This window comes from Cavia porcellus, unplaced genomic scaffold (genome assembly GCF_034190915.1).
Source record: "Cavia porcellus strain 051 isolate PalLab524CR breed Dunkin Hartley unplaced genomic scaffold, mCavPor4.1 scaffold_6, whole genome shotgun sequence".
NCBI classification, from domain to species: domain Eukaryota; kingdom Metazoa; phylum Chordata; class Mammalia; order Rodentia; family Caviidae; genus Cavia; species Cavia porcellus.
In genome coordinates, this window is record NW_026947489.1 from 69,986,037 (window position 1) to 70,003,716 (window position 17,680).

Here is a 17,680-nt window from a genome sequence, read left to right on the forward strand (position 1 = left end):
ATTTACCATTTTTGTTGTAAAGTTAATGCACATTGAAATGCATAAACTTACCTGAGTTTTGACAAATGTGTACACTCATGTAACATATATCCTATTGTGATATAAAATGCCCATTTCCCAAGAAACAGTATTAGTCATTTTAATTTTGTAAGTTCTTTGCCTATGTCTAACCCAAATCCTGGAATAATTCTCCATGGTAGTACAGAATAAGCCTATTCTGTCTCCCAAATGATATCCCTTCAAATATTTGCAAATAGTCTCATGCTTCTCTTTAAATCTGCTCTTTTCTGTTCTAAAATACTCTCAGTCCTTCCAACCACTTCTTTGTGTTTGGAGGGTAAGGCATTGGCAGTTGACTCTTAGCAAAGGCGGACTGCTTTCCTCCCTCCTAAGCCTCCTCTCAGCATGTCCAACCAAGAGCCAGGAAGACAGAAAGAGGCTGCTAAGGGCAGTGTTGCTCATCTAACAACATTGCTACTTAGAAGGATGCCACTTAATAGGGAGGGATACACAGGTGTATTTGCTTTTGCTGCCTTGAAACAGCTGAGTTGTGTGCAAATTTATCTTCCTTTATAAAACAAATTTCATCATTATCTGATTTATTCATTCTTTTTCACTTTAATCATTCATTGGGCAACTTCCTATTGAGTGTTTATGCTGAGTGAGGCCTATATCGAGTGCTTGGGCTAATAAATAAGACATAGTCCCACATGGGTAATGGATATATTTGTTCATCCAACATTTGTTAATTACCTGCTAAGTCCCAGGACTATGGTAGGATAATAAATGCTGTGGTCACTCTTACAAGGATAAGTCATCCATGTACGCAGCAACTGGGGGTGTTGGTGGCTGGCAGCTCTCCACTCGAGAAATTCTCTCTCTGGGAATTGCTCTAAAGTAAAGAGAGACACCTTGCCCAGGGTTGTGTCTTCTCCCCAGGGTGATACAAACCCAGTAGGGGAAAGAGCTGCCTCCTCATCTCAGTGTGCAGTGAGGATATCTCTGAAGAGCCCCGCCAGCTCCAGAGCTCCCCACAAGTGACCTTTGGGCTCTGCCAAACTGTGAAAATCCAACTTCTTTTGCCCCCTTCACTTCTCCGTGATTCCTATAACACTGCTGGATCAGGCCCCTGCCTGCAAGTCACTCTCTCCTGGCAGTTTCAGGGGTACCTGGTCCCTGAGGGAAAGTGAGACAGTGGACAGCTTACAGTCCAGTGTGGAGAGACAGGTGTCCACCAGGTGGTCACACAAATACGCCATTCACGGAGCCGTGGAAGGGACTTTCTTACTCTGACTCAGCCCTGATTTAGAGGCACCAGCTGAGCTGTGAAGTTCACATAGAGGTAGGTCGGCCAGTGTGATGGGGTGGAGGCGAACAAAGGGTGCTGCCAAAGCCCCAAGGAGGGCACCAACCCATCCTGAGGGAGAGGAAAAAGTCATGGAAGGCTTTCTGGAGGGAGTGTACTCAGCAGGAGTCTGAAGGATGAGGCAACACCAGCCTGGTGTAAGAGAGGAGCCCAGAGCAGAGGAGTCAGCGTATCTGAAGGGAGTAGCCCATTGGGGAAGGCCGTGCTGGGCAAAGCTCACTTCTGGGGCTAGGAGAGGAGTGGCTGGAAGGAGTTGTGGGGGCCCCGGGTCCTGGCATGCTTATGTGCCAGCCAAACCATGAGTCTGGAGCCATGGAAGGGATTAAGAAGGATCTGTTCCAAAAAGAGACACCCCTGGCTGCTGTGTGGACCTTGAATGGGCACCAGAGAGAGGGCAAGAGGCCATACAGCATAAGGGTCAGAGGTGATGAATTCTGCCTCTAGCATCATAGAAATCACACAGGGCTCCAAGGAGAGATACTAACTGGAGGAATATTTTCAAAACAGAGTCAAGAAGACTTACAGAGAGCCACTCACCTGTGGCTCTCAATTCTTTAGGTTTGTTGAACAAGGTTGGGAAGTCTTTGGAGTGTAATAAAGATTCATATCATTTATCAGAAACAGCACCGGGCCATACTGAAGAGTCCCAAGCCACCATCAATCGTGCTTGGACATAATGGGCACTCAAGTTTTCAGAAATTGGCTGGCAGTTAGACAAATTTACATGTCAGCACATTGGAATACACCCAAGTGCAAATCTTAGGGTTTGTTCCATTCCTAAGAAACACAAGCATGTATTTTCTGTTAGCGTTTTATAGTCTGCAGAGTGGTATGCACAGAGCCCAGGCCACTCCATCAGTTGGACAGAGTGCAGGTCCTAGGGCTGCCTCCAGCTTGTTGCAGGATGCCTGGTGAGTTGTGCAGACACTTGGGGATTGCACTGCTTGGAGATTCAGATGGGGTCTCATGTGTGAAGTTCCTGGCAGAGCACCAGCCATGTAGCAGAGATTCATCTCAGCTGTCATTCTGGAACACATCTACAGCAACCACTAGAGATCTCCAACAGTACTCCCCAAAGAGACATGAGTACATTTCCCATCTCAGCACAGACACTGGAGAGAGCTAGAGCCACCACAAAGACAATTGAGGAACCCACATTTGATCCTCCACAGAGCTCTTCAGAACTCACCGTCAGTCCGCACACCCTTCATTTCACTTGGTCCTCAGGGCAACTGGGTGAGGGAGGCATGGCCAAACCATCTGACATGTGATCAAGCAGCTGCTCAGGGTCAGAAATGGAAGAGCCTGGAGTTCATTCCCATGTAACCTGGAGGAGTATTGTTATGCCCATTCTTCAAGGAGGAAACAGAAGATCAGAGAAAATAAGTAATGGTTCCAAGGTCACATGGTTCAGAACTGGTAAAACTGGGACTCACAGTCAGCTCCATCATAATAAGAACAAAATCTGTTTTTTCAGAGCTCCTGCATGTAACTCACCCCTCCACAGTTCCTGTCAAGTATCTCACCTTCTCTGAGTCTCAGTCTCCTCATCTTTAAAATGGAAGCTATGTCTGTTTTGAAAATTTGTTGAGAAAATCAGCTTTCATGTTGCTTTTATCACACATCTATCTTCATCTGATTATACCAGAATCTAGGACCAGACAAAACTTCAGGGAATGCCCACTCTCAGTCAGTGCACAGATAGCCCCTTAAAGTGAGTGCCTTCTTTCATCTGTACCCTGGGTCTTCCTTTGCCTCCTGCTCTGGAGATGAGGAAGGATTGGAGTCTGGGCTGGCTGAGGGGCTTGGGGAGGACGAGAAAGGCAGGCTGTAAGGCATGCTAATGTAAAACCAGTAGCTGACAATACGCCCTGCTTCAGATGCACAAGCTCATATGGAGCAGCAGGCTGGAAACAGCCTCATGGGTGGACATAGCTTTCTGGAATTTGTCCTAACGAGTTGCATTCTGCACATTGATGCGTATGACTCTGTGATGGCATCACAGATGCTTTATCTCCCTGGTGATTTTAAGCTGTTTTATCTCCACTTCTACCCCCACAGTTCATGAGGTACCTGATGGTAGAGTTCATGTCATTTGTCTGTGCAGTTCCAGAACCTAGCACTGTATTTGATGTACAGTGCTTGCTCATTAGCTGTAGAATGAACTAAAGAATGTGTTGTCTGTCATCTTAGGCTGTTGGGTATCTAGATCTTAAGTCAAGGAACTGTGGCACAATGAGAACCACACTCACTTGGGGGTCTCCCAGCCAGCCCTAGCCAGCAAGGCATCCATATGCTCAAGAAATGTGAGCACAACTGTAAAGCTACTGCATGGCAGGATTGGGATTTGATTCCAAAGCTTGTGCTGTCTTCACTTTAGTGTGTGGGCCACGTCTCTGCAATGTTTTTAATTAAGTGCTTCCTCTGCTTCTATAAAACCTAATCACCCAAAACCGTGTTCCTTACACTGCCCTCTGGCACCTCCTCAAACTGTCTCCTACTTCCAGGCAATGGACCTTGTAACAAAAACACCAGCCCCACAGCACAACTTGGATTCTTCAGGCAAATAATGAATGGCAAATAGAATTCTTCATACTTTCCAACTCCAACAGACCTATAGTGGCAACCAGAATTGTTGGACTGAAAACCACTGTGAGACCCAAGGGGGAAAGTGTGCTAAGATTCATCAGTTGTGTCCTCTGTGGGTCTAGGAAGGAGAATGGCATCATGCATGGTGCATATCTCCCAGCCAGGTTTCAATTCCACTTTTCAGGAAAGCAGTGTGGTTATACTACAAAAATCCATCTCTGTTCATGATTCTGTGATGGTTTTGAAATTCGTAATGCAAGCTTTATTACTAAAACTATATGTTCTCAGCCACCCAGACCAGTCACGGGGAAGGAGGAGAAGACAATGACATTCTCTGAGCAGTTCCTGGAAAAGCTGAACTGTGTTCTTAATGGAAAAACATAACCTCAGTAAGAATGTGGTATGAGGATTTCAGTGCCATATGGGAAGCTACCTATTTGACCTTTTCTTGATCAGCTTTTAGAATCAACATATCATGGGATTATTCTTCCCCAGCATTAATTGGAACATCTGCTTTTGCTCTGTAAACATCATAAACCATCATTTGGTTTCCACTGATGCATTGCATTCAATGTAGCCCTAAAGAATTATGCAAAATTAACCAGGAACACAACAAAACACATTTCTGAGATCCTCCTGTCCTCTGCGCCATCCTACACCTGCCAGAAGGAAGCAGATTCCCATCAGGTATGGCGGGAGACAGGCACCAGGAATGATCTGTGTCTTATCTGAGCATCATCTAGTATAAAACACACTCATCTTGGGGAAGACAAGACCACTCACACCCCTGGGATTAGCACCGGTAAGATGAGAAAGTGAACTTCTGCTGGGCAAAAATAGCTAGCTAAGGTAACACAAACTTCCTCTGCAAGAATGGCCTGGGAATGTTTTACAAAAGCTCTGGACAGGGCTACAGGAAAACTCAGCAGGCCTATATTCCTAGAAATCCAACAGGCAGAAATGAGAGGCAGAATCAGGCAAGCAAACTATAAAGAGAACTTTCAGTGGTCACCATAAGTGTAGTCTTTTTTTTTTTTTTTTTTTTCTTTTTTGAGACAACATCTCACTGTGTAGTCCAGATTGGCCTTGAACTCACGGTGTGGCCCATGCTGCCCTCAAACTTGCAGTGATCCTGCTGCCACAGCCTCCCATACTCTCTATATTTGATTCCCTAATTTTCCACAAAGTGAGAATAGGCAATATTGGCCTGTGTCTGACTTACTGCTTCGGGCCTAATTTTTTCCTGATTTATCCCTATTGTTGCCAGACAGAATCTCTCTTTTAAAGGCTATTCAGCCTTATATACTACTCAGTATTTCATTGTGCATATATATCACATTTTCTTTACTCTTTCATCCACCTGGTGGGTACCCCAATTGATTCCATATCTTGGCTTCAGTGAACACAGGAGAGAACATATCTCTTTGACGTACCAATTCAGTACCTTTGGATATATACCCACAAGTGGGATTGCTCAATCATACACTAATTTTTAGTGTTAGTTTTTTGAAGACCCTCCATCCTGTTTTCCCAAATGGCTATACTGATGTACATTTCCCATTATACCATGTACTGGTCTTTTTTCTCCACTATCTTGCCAATGCTGGTTATCATTTATCTTTCTGATAATAGCCAATCTAATGGCTGTGGAGTGATATCTCCAGTGGTTTTAATTTGCATTCCATTCCCCTGATGATTAGTGATAATAAGCATTTTTTCAAGTATCTGTTGGCCATTTGTCATGGTGGTTACCAGAGACTGGGGTGGGATGTTGGTATGTGAGTTAGAGAGTGGGCAGGGAAAGGGAGGACATGGTCAAAGGTATAAAGTTTCAGTCAGACATGAGGGATCAGTGATGTTGAGCTACAGTACGGCATGGTGCTATAGTTAACAAACGTGTATTGTATATTTCAAAATTGTTCACAGGATGAATTTTGAATGTTTTTACCTCAAAGAAGTGATAAGTATTTCAGATGGTAAATATGTTAATTAGCTTCATTTGATCATTCTGTAATGTGCCCATGTATCAAAGCATCACATTATATCCCATAAATTTATCACATTATATCCCATAAATTTATTTATCCCATACTGGAACCCATAAAAGAAGAAATCACATTTTATAGGAGCTCAGATTCAGAGCTCAGAAACAGAAGCTGTGTTAGTAATAATGATTTAAATTGTTTCTTGGCCTTTTGGCTAAGATCAAGTGTCATAATAATGACACTGGCTCATTTTATCTAGTGAGTACCTGCTGTTGGGCACTTCACATCCATTCTCATTGGTGATCAGAATGAGGACCAAGGTGTGCTCCACAAATATGGTAGGACTAGGGCTGCTCTGGAGTGCAGGGCTGCTGGGCCTCGTTCCTGGGAATGGGAGCAGGACTGGGACAGCAGCAATCATGTCAGTAGGATTAGAAGTAGAGAGTAGGACAGCAGGAGCAGGGCAAAGATAAGGGACTTGGACAGTTGGTGTCCACATTTTTCCCTCCCTTTCCTCTAGGCCCCTCTCCTCCTGGAAGGATCCTGCTCCCTACAGTTGGCCACATCTAACAGGATGCTCTCAGCAACCTGGCATGACTCACTAGAAAGGTGCTCCTTCTTAGTTTACTTGTCTTGGCTCTGTGTTCTGGTTTTGACTTGATGATGTGCTAGTGGCAGGCAGATCAGAAGGCTAGGTTCAGGGAGGCTTCTGAAGCTGATGAGAATGAATGCCAGTTTCTCAGTCACTGCATCTCTATTAATAATGACCCACTGACAGCTGTGCTTCATTATTGATTGTCACAGTGCCTGGCACGTAAGTGCACAGCCAGGATAATCTGACTTTTAAGTCTGATCTGTCCACCAATCCTGCCTGTCCTTCAGTAGAACCAACTGTTGTCTAACTAAAGGTGTTAGTGGAAAGAAGAAGAAATGAGGAATAGACAGGTAGAGACCAGGAGCAGGGATTGGCACTGCTGGCATTAGCACAGGCCCACTAAAACCATGAGCCAGATGAGGGAGTCTGCCTAAACCCACTAAATACCACTGGTATAGCCACCGCTGTCCATAGAGAGCATTCTACAACATCCCCATCACCAACACAGCCCTCTAGGTGGTTCCTTTCTGTGCATTCCCACAACACTTTGGCTCCAGGAGACTGCAGGGACATGAAAGGAAGAGCAACAGACCTGTCATTGTGTCCCGTTTGAAATTTCCATCAAGCTCAGACACCTGCTGGCCCCCTCCCCTAACCAGTGGAGCTGCAGCCCAACTTAAAAGGCTTCTGGTGCCCACATCCCACTTCATAATCTCCAAATAGACTCAATTTGGAATTCTCAGACAAGCTGTCAGGAGGAATTCTTCAGCAGAGGTCTGGCATTTTGAACATCTTTCCAGGTGACTGCGCGGAATGCCTTCAAGCTGCCTCCATGTGTAGCCCATCAAGAGAACATTCGCTGGCCAAGTTGTTCAAATGAAAGAAGCACTCAGTGTGGCTCCCTCCGTGGCTTCTTTCCTGCTGTTTTCGCAGAAGACAGACAGATTTGCCATCACTTGATGCTCTTTTTTTTCTACAAGGCACTCTCACATCTCCTGCACAATCTGAAGCTGTCTGGACAGTTGCCTGGCAGAAAACGCCATGGGTGTGCTTCAGTCTTGGAGACAGGAGATGAGAGGGCTTCTGCCTCTTAGTGAATCCTGCACAGGAAATGTCACATCCCAGCAGATGGGCTCCAGAGCATGAAGGAGGAGGCTCACATTACCCGTATCAGATGCACAAATAATGCTCAGATGCCTTCTACAAGGTCTGCCTAAAAAGGGATGCAGTAGACAAGACAATGTTGTAGCTCTGGGATCTCAAACAGGGCAGCAAACCCTTCAGGGCCTCTGTTTCCCCATCTGGAAGTCAGGGAGAGTAATACCTACATCAAAGAACTTTGTGAACCTTGAAAGTTTAGCGTAATCAGTGCAGTGTTTACACTGACACATTCTCAGTCATTGTTCGTTCACCTCTTTCCTTCCAGAAAATTAACCTCAGAGAGAAATAATATGAATGTTGTCCTGGAAAAGACAAGCAACCTTCTAATGAGGAAAGGGGATAGAGCAGAATTGTGTTCTCATTTCCTTCATTCCCAGGAATGGCCCCTGCCACACAGAGGGGTTTTGGGGGATATTTGTTGAAATTACCTTTTTCAGTCTCCTGGAGAGTGGGGAATATAGTCATATAGTATTTCTTAGAATGTAACAGGTGGTCAGAAGTTCTCACTGCAGGGGCAGATGCATGAGCAAGCCGGGTTTTTAATAAGATGCAGTCCTTGCCTTCAAAGAGCTAACCATCCATGCAGCTTCCTGCTAATACACCTCTCCAGCTGTATTTCATTTCAGACACATTAATTGTAGCTTCAGGAAACAAAGGCAGACTTATTTTGTTTGCCAGAAGCCTGGTAACCCATTTCTCAGATGTTTTCACTTCCCTATTGTGCAAAATGCATGTGCTTGAAAGAGAAAAACAACACTAAATGTTTGGCTTTCACAAACATATTATTTTGAAAACAGCCTAATGAGAAATGTTAGTAACTGCATTAAGAGGAAAGCTGGATCAACTCAAGGAAAGAGGAAAAAGGGCTGTGTTAGAGGCATTTTGTGGTGGTGCAATTTCATTTTCTTGAAGTGTAATAAGCAGGAAAAGAGGAGAAACTCGTTGCCTAGAAGATGCCCTAAAGCTCAGGATTAATGAGTAGGTTAGAAGGTTTGAAGCTTGCAGTCCTACTTATGTGCTGGTAGATGCTTCAGCAGCTCTAAGAAGGTTTATCCATAATTTATTTTCTTAAGTAGGTACATGGTGTAGAAATGTTGTTTGCACTTTTAATTGGACCAGAAAGCTGTGTCTTCATGAATATCAGCCGTTCCTAACCTTTCCTGGAAAGGGCTCCACTTTGCATTTCTCATACACTGTGTGATGGTTAATCTTGATTTTCAACTTGATTGGCTTGAAAACCATCTAGGAAATGAGTAGAGAACACTTCTGGGTGCATATGGGTGGACCCCTCTACTGCAGTGTTTCTATCTCAAAGGCAGCTGGCCTGAAGTGAAATTTCTAAGACTGTGGGCCAAAACAGACCTGTTCTCCTTTAGGCAGTGTTTTGTCCCAGCCATGAAAAGCTGGCTAATATATTCCTTAAGGCAGGGCACCCACCAGGTCACATCCTGCCCTGGGCAGCCAGGCAGCAGTTATAGGTCTTACCCTTATTCCAGAGCTCAGTGTCCCAGGAAAGGGATCCCACCCATTTTGTCCAGTTCCTGATATGTTCAAATGGAAGGCTTTTCCATCAAACCCAGGTCACATCCCAATGCTGCCTCCAAACTGGCTTTGTAGCCTGGGGTAAGACGCTTCACCCCTCTGAGCCTTGCACTCCTTGCACGCAATATGAAAAGTTCAGAAAAGACTTAGTGTCTAGCACTTTTTTAGAATTCTTCTGGCCTTGAGATGAGCCTCCTCCCCTGCCAAGTAGGACAGTCTTCATGTCAAAGAAACAGCAGTCTCACCAGTCTACAAGGACCATAGCAGGTTGAAGACAGTGAAGGCATGTGTTGTAGCTACTAGGGAGAGTGGAGGAAATACACATTTCACCCTGAATTCTTAATTTACCAGCTCTGTGACCTGGCTAAAAGTCTCTGGGCCTCACTTTCCTTATCTGCAAAATGGGGTTACAATACGAATCTCGCAAGATAAATTAATAACAATACATACACAGTGATCAGCACTGAAGGTATGGGATAAGGAAGCAACAAATTTGGTCTGTGCTTTCAGCATTCCTTTCAGAGTTACTAGAAAGACAGGAAGATGCTCTTCCTATCATTACTTCCATGTTTTATGGATTTAGAATATGCCAACCTCTGAAAGGCAGTATCTGCTGTCCCAGTAACTGGTTACAGTTTGGCTGCTGGCATTCAAATGTAGATTTTCACAGTGGGCTTTGCGCACTGAAGCATCCCCCTTCCCACAGAGCTCCATAGCCCCAGGGCATTGAGCAGCAGAATGAACATTAGTAGGGAATAAGCAGTCAGTGGAACATCGCTCTTTTAATATCCTCTAATTCCTTTAAAATAAAACTTGAAGCCAGGCACCATGATACATGCTTATAATTCCAGCATTCTGGAAGGTTGAGGCAAGAGGATCACAAGTTCAAGTCCAGCCTGGGCAACTTAGCAACTTAGTGGAACCCTATCTAAAATAAAAAGGAAGGAAAGGGCTAATGATGTGGCTCAGTGTGAAGGCCTTTGGTTTAATCCTCAATACCAATCAATCAATCAGCCAGTAAATAAACTAACATACTACTGTTGTAGGGCATAAACAAGACAGGAATCCCAATGACCTTATTTTTCAGTTCAACCCTAACCCACCCCATCTCTCCACAGTCTAACAGCTAAAAGCAGACACACAGCTTTTTCCGTTGATATGGTCCATAGCGATTGCAGATATCTATTATGCCATCTTCCAAACAAATTCACTCCCATTCTGTTAGGCCCTACAGCCACATGGCGAGATTTTGATGCCCAGTCTGCAAAAGAGGAAACTGGAGTTGAGGCTGATACATGACATGACCAGTAAACTGCCTTGATCCCGTCTTGTCAAGATCCACGTCCCATTGTTCGCTCCTTTTAAGTTCCTCAATGGGAAGGCTTCACCTAGAAGTCTCGGCCCTACTACCTCCTGGTAGGTAGGCTCCTGTGACTTTCAGGAGCCTCAGTTTCCTCGACTCTGCAGTGGGGATGTGACTACAAAAAGCCTCCCAACCAGGGTGACTGGGACTGTAATTAAGAGGAAACACCTGCGGAAGTACCAAGACAGGGTGGCACAGAGTAGAAGCTTAGGAATTGTTGGCTTCCTTCCTCCCAGCTTCACAGAGCCATTACCAAAGTTGAAAGAATACAGTGTGGTCTCAAAGGGATAATACATCAATCAAATGTAAGCGATGAGGCTGAAGATTGCAGGGCCCAGTTTTATCTCAGGAGCCAGTCTTACTCCAAGAAATTCCACTTGAAATACACACCTTTCTTAATTCTTACAAACCAGTTCAACTAAGTGCAAGTCTAGATTTCTAGCAACCCAGCTAATCCACCCCTGCCTCCCACAATGGGGCTGTCAGCTCTCCCCCAGGAAGACACAGAAATGCCCAGAAGAATGGCAGGTCTGGAAAGGCAGAGAGCTCGGCCTGACAGGCTGGACTTAAATAAATTGTGTTTTCTGGCTGGGGAAATAAGGCATAAATTTGAAGTGTGTGTTACACTTACACGGCATTATGTCCTAAATGAGGAAGGAGAGCCTCATCTTGTCCCAAGTTTGTAGCAAAATTGTGCTCTGTGCAAATAGCTCAGCAGCCTTTGATACTGAGCAGAGCAAAAAAATAATTCTCTGAAAGCCAGACAGGAGCAGCTGGCAAAAACATGGAACTAGCAGGTAGTGGCTTTTCCCAGGCTCCTTTGCCTGCACCCACAAAGGTAAACTATCCCCCATCCTCTATATTCGTGAAAGCACTGTTTCCTCTGCTGCCTTTTTAGGGATGTACAAATAAAAGGGAAACTGAGCAGGCCACAGCCGAGAAAAGGAGCAGGACAAGATGTCAGCATGAGCTCTGGCCAGAGCCAAGTATGGTCAGCCAGCACCAAGGGCACCTTCTAGTAGTAGACAATGGAATTCTGAGCATTGTAGGGCTCATTCTTTCATTCTACAAAACAGACACTATCTCTGCACCCTTGATGCTTTATATAAAACATGGAAGACATGTTCAGAAATAGTCACATATTGGGAAACAAGAAGCCCCAATTTAAGTAAAAAAATGAGCCTGTTGAAGACCACTACAAAGTGGCTCCAAGCAGGATTTAAAATTAACTCATTGGCTTTCTATGTTTACCTGTTGGTCTGTCCTAGGCCTAGGCCTAGGCCCCTTGGCTAGCGATGGGAGTTGATTCATAGTAAGTGAACCTCTATGAATCTCTGGTCTTGGCTGAGGCCTGTAGTGGCCTGTGAGCCAGAGATATCTCAAAGGGCAAGACAAGGCCACAGCTACAGACACTTGGTTCAAACATCAATTAGGTAGATAGAGACTATAGCTGCAGGAATTACTCCTACAATCTTACTCCTAGCATGTCATCATGGAGATAAGACGATTCTCCTAAATGACATGATTTATTACTTGGAGACATCCTTGAACTGACTCCCAAGATCCTGCTCATTGCCTACACTTTCTTCGGCTTCCCCACTCTTTGTTTGGACCTAATAAATATGAGCGGTCCAGAGAAGTCTCTGTCTTAGCCCTCAGCATCTCAAACTCAGCTAAGGGTTTTGACCCTCCTGGAGCCCTAAAATCATACCACTTGTCTCATTTATTTAAGCCTTCACCATGCATTCATTTGGGAGATTGGGGATCAGGGCCCCATAGGAGCCAGGGCAGGATGGTCAGGCATATCCTTTCAGAAATGTTTGTCAAGCTGAGACCTGAGCAGAGGTTGACCAAGCAAAGTATGTGCAAAGAACATTCTAGACAGGAGAAACAGTATGTACAACGGAGCTCACTGACCTCCTGGGGCCTGAAGAAAACAGTATGTGTGAAGGATATAATGGCGGAAGAAAGAAGATGGGCTGAACCACTTAGGACTCTAACGAGGACCTGGAACTCCCATTGCATTGTGGCCTTCCTCTTGGTGATACTGATTTGGTAAAGAATGTGGCTGTTATAGATTGTCACTTGTCCATCTCTCTCAGCCTTGGCTACAGTTGCCCTCTGGCTCTCTACCCCCGACCAACTCTGACCTGGGACAGCTCAGACAGACCCATTTATGAAATTGGTCCAACTCCCTACCCCTAGTAGAAGGAGCAGGAAAGACCAGCCTGAAATCAGAACACCGGCAGAAACCACCACTGAGGTCAGGATGAATACTAGGCACAGCAAGGTGGTGAATCTTTGTTCACTCCCACTGTAAGGATCTGTGGGCTCCCTTGTGTAGAGGGAAGGACTATGACACCCAGGGCTTCAGATGCCACTCCATGTCTGCACAGAACAGACACTCAATGGTCCCTGAAATCATACATGGAAAGGCTCAGTACATAAAGGAATGGCTTACTGGCCTCCATTCATCACTCAAGTGATCAACTGAAGTTCAGATGGGAGGGACCACAGCAATCCCCTAAAATCTCTGACTCCTCCTGAGTGTGGGAAACTCAAGGAGGCTGAAGTAAAGGAAGGACAACAGGCTGGACAAGGAGTTAGCATCCTAGTTGGATAAATCTTTACTATAAACTCAGGCAAGCCACTGCCTCTCTTTAAGTCCCTCTCTTCTTTATCTATAAAGTAAGGTAAATAAGTGAAATCTTTCAGTTCTCATACTTTCTTATCATCTTCAGAAGCTCAAGGAGGGTCAGTACCTTTCCTAGCACACTCAACATGTTTAAAGGGGAAGAATCACAGGGAATTTCAGGAGAAGACACCATATTGTAAGCCCAGCCCAACATTCTGAAGTTTAAGGACCAAGCACTAGGAGAGGAGAGATGAGGGCAGTTGGAATTTGCAATCACCTGATATTAAGCTGAAATTCACTTTTGCTTACAAACTTTTTATATAAATAGGAAAATAAAAACTTGAAGCAGTTTTGGAGACAGGGATATTTACAGTGTCCATAAAGAAAAGTTCCAGATGTGTCCAACCCCTTATAATTAATGTGCTAACTCTAAAATGCTCTTATCTGCTCATTACAGTGGTTGCCAAGAGCACCCCTTCAAGGGACAAGTTCACTAGCCAAATTCAATCGTTATATGCAACAGTAATGATAAAACTCAGGTCTTTGAAAAACTATTTTTGCTTTGGGCTTTGCCTAATTCCAGCTGTTTGGCCCTACTATGAAGCTGAGAGAGTAAGGCTTGATTATTCTGAAATAGTATAACTAGTCAGAGACTTGGAGCTGTTTTGTTCAGTACAGAAAAGCACAGAACCTGGTGTTTTGCTAGCCCTTCTTACAAGGTAGGCCTTGTACTTTTTTGCATTCTCCACAGTCCTTGCACATCCTAAGAGTACATGCATCTGAATATTGACTGGTTGATAGAAAAAAAAAGAGGCATAGAACAGTAATATATATTTCAGTTGGTAATGACCCAATGTCAAACATCTTTATGATCCTCCCAGGACATCACACCCAGAAGACCACATATATAAGAATCAGACATCCTGTTATCTGGTTTTGAAGTCCTGTAATGCTTTCATTCTTTTGAATGGTTTTATACTATTTTGTTATGTTTGCTATTATTGTGTGTGAAGGTATGGTTAACTATTTAGAAGAAAACAAGAGACATTATGGTAGCCACTGTTGATGTCCTGTTGTCTTGTTGTGAAGTCCTGTGTTGCTTGCATTGTTCTGTTCTGTTTTGTTTTATTCTCTTTAAAATAAAAAAAAATTTTAAAGTAGAATCAGATAGACATGGATTTGACTACTAGATTGTCTACTTACTACATGTGCGGCCTTAGGCAAGTCATTTAACCTCTCTGAGTATTTATGTCCCACCCACACATGATCACAGTTGTGAGAGTTAATAAAATAACATAAATGAGTTTCTGGCACATGGTAGAGGTCATCTTTCTTCCTCCCATCTAGTCATCAAGATCTGCATGAGAAAGGCAGTTCTCACATCTCCTATTAGCCTACCTCCTGAAGAATGGGAAGCCAAAGGGTCTCTCCCTAACCCCCAGGCTGTAGGATGAGAACACTCAGTGCAGGGACAGGGAAGTGGTCTGGATCTCAGTGCCTGCAGGAATCTGATACAATTAGCCTGGATACATTCCAATCCAATTTCACTGGATGTAATTTGGCTTCAACTAGAAATTCCAATGCAGTTATATAATCATAATAACCCATAGCATTTGTAGAAAAGCTGTTGTAGTTTTCAAAGGCATTTTGCATGCATTACCTCATTTGACCCTCTCAGTAACCTTGACAAGTTACTGTCAAGATAGCAACTTAAATCCCCTCTTTGTATATGGGAAAACTGAGGCTTGCAGGGCTTTTTCAGCTCACCCAACATCACTTGATTAGTGAGCAACAAAATGAAAGCAAAACAGAGATCTCTGCATTTCTGGCCCTGAACTTTTTCCACACCAACATATTGCATCTTTATAATCATGCTTTCATCAAGCTAAAGTAGCCTCAGCCCCTTTAGTGGCAGCAACATACTAAGTGCTAGGATTTGAAAAACGGGAAGCAGTATCAGAGCCAATTACTCAGGTACTGCTATGCAGGAAGTGCTATGGCAAAGGAATAAGGAAAACCAAAAATGCAAAGTAGCCCAGCTTGCACTAGGATTTCAGGAAGGTTTCCTGGAAGACGAGTTGCATTGACCCAATCTTGAAAAACAGTTAGAGGTTGCCCAAACAGAGACCTATTGAGAATATTCAGGCAGAGTGAGAAATGAGAGGAGTTAGCAAGTAGAAAGCCAGTCGTGTGTGAGCCAGCTGGGTATGTCCCAGGGTATTGCAAGATTTTTTTGGTCAGGCTCTACCAGCCACTCATTCATTCATTCTTTTAGCGTACTTTTATGGAGCTTTGCCATGTACTAGGCACCACACTAGCCAACAAAGCAAGGTATGATGGGAGCAGACGCAGTCCCTGAACCCATGGGATGTACCTCCAGCCGACACTTGTAGGCTTCATGGTAAACAGAAGGATGGAAAGTAAAAGAAGTAGGCAGATTGCTTCACAGAAGACAGAGTACAAAGGCTCTGGGTTTTAGCCAAGAGAGGATAAGGGAGCCCAGGCAGATTAGCACAGGATTAATGTAATCAGGCTTGCAGTTCAGTAAGAGTTAGCTTAGAAAATGAGCTAGCAAAGTTGTCTGGGATCCAACTGCTGGGTCTCCTGCTGGGATCACCAGAGCAGGCCAGGCAAGAAATGCATGGGTCCTAAATTACAGAAGTATAGAGGAGAAAAGGCCAAATTCAAGGTAGTCTTGCTGGTTGGTTACCCATAGGTGTAAGGAAGAGGAAAAGTGAACAGCGTGACTGTGAGGGTCCAACTTGAACCCCTGGCTGGTGATGCTGCTGTCAGAGAGGTGTGGCGTAACTGCCTGATGAGAGGAGGGAAGCAGAGGTAGATCTGTCTCTCTGGGACACACTGAGCATGGAATGTCTCTGGGACCTTGAGACGATGCTTAGCTGGCAATCAGATCTGTTTTTCATAGCCCAGAAGAGAGCCATGGCTGGAAGTTTAGCTGGAGGATCAGGAGTTGACAGATGTTATTCAATGCTTGGAAGTGGAAAGACTTCATAGGAGCGAACAGACCAGATCCCATTCAACAAACTCCACAGGATATCCAGATCTATTCTTTGATGCCATCCCCACTCTTGGCAAAAGTCCAGCCCTTAGCAGAAGTGAGGAGTCATTGGCCTCAAGAAGGGTTGACTGTGATGGACTGGGGGGCCCCTGACCTACTGTGGGAGTTCTAGTTCTCACTGATCCCTGAAGCCCAGTGAAAAGTCAACATGTGCTTCTCTCTCTCTCTTTTCTCCTTCAGGTGTTTACAAAATATGGGAAGTGTTACATGTTTAACTCAGGCGAGGATGGCAAGCCTCTGCTCACCACGGTCAAGGGGGGGACGGGCAACGGGCTGGAGATCATGCTGGACATTCAGCAAGATGAGTACCTGCCCATCTGGGGAGAGACAGGTGAGCTGGGCCCAGGGACTGGGACACTGGGCGGGGCAAAGGATACAGGCCCTGCTTAGAAAGGCTGGTGTGATCCAGGTGGGCTGTCTTGGCCCACCCTAGAAAGACTGCCATCCAACAAGGGACTGACAGTGTACCAGAAGATGATGAAAATGCCCTGGAAATGAGCTGTGAGGCCCTGGGTTTCCTCAGATTTCACTAGGTCGGAGAGGCGCAGATAGTAGAAATACTGGAGAGGGACTGTAGGCAAGAAGGTAGGTGAGAGGAAGCATGGAGACAGACTTAAAGGAGCTGGTATGGTTGAGTAGTGCATAGCCTGATTTCAGGAGGGGAGGATGGGGTAAACCAGCCCTTCCTCTCCCAGCCATCCCAAATACTCAACCCAGTTGGAAGGGCCAAGCAAAATGAGAGCAGGCTCTTGCTCACCTGTGCAAAGTGGAGAAGCTGTGAGGTGTTGGAAATCCAAAGGACATGGATTGGGGGAACCAGCACTATGATTGTGCAAGCTCCTGGTGCACTCATGTGTAGGGCCCTGAGCTTAATTAATGCACTCATTGTCTTATTCCACAAACTACTCATTAAATATGACTTCACACCAAGGTGAGGGTGTTAAAGTGAAAAAGACCAAGTCTTTATTCACAATCTAGTGAAGAACACTACATTACAGGGACTGGAGTTCAGGGAAAGTGTTTTGGTGTTGGAGTGTTTGAATGAGGTCTTGATATTGTCCTTGATGATCTGATGGGCCTGATGTCATCACAAGAGTCGCCCTAAGAAGGCACAGGAAGATCAGACAGAAGAGAAGATAATGTGCCAGAAGCAGAAATTGGTGTGATGCAGCCATAAACCAAGGAATGCTGAAACCTTAGAGTTTCAGCAGGAAACAAAGGTCAAGAGGTGCCAAGGAGACCTAAAATAAAAGTCTTACTGCCCTCAGGGCACAGCAAGGGGTATAACAGAAGGTGGTCAAGAAATGAGACTGGGAGGGCCCAGAGCAAGGGGAGGGGAGAGAAAAGCCAACAGGAGGCTCCTGG

At 44.8% G+C, this 17,680-nt stretch overlaps 1 protein-coding gene across 3 annotated transcripts in view; it reads left to right on the forward strand.

Moving 5' to 3' along the window:
• The window catches only part of Asic2 (acid sensing ion channel subunit 2), a 1,050,952-nt gene that overhangs the window by 946,781 nt on the left and 86,491 nt on the right, over positions 1 to 17,680 (forward strand). For 2 of the 3 annotated variants that reach the window (XM_063250957.1, XM_063250956.1), the window contains exon 2: positions 16,496 to 16,646. The exons of the other annotated variant lie outside the window; for it this stretch is intronic. In XM_063250957.1, coding sequence (XP_063107027.1) covers positions 16,496 to 16,646 — 151 coding nt within the window. The remainder of the gene's footprint in view (positions 1 to 16,495; positions 16,647 to 17,680) is intronic. 3 annotated transcript variants of the gene reach the window in all.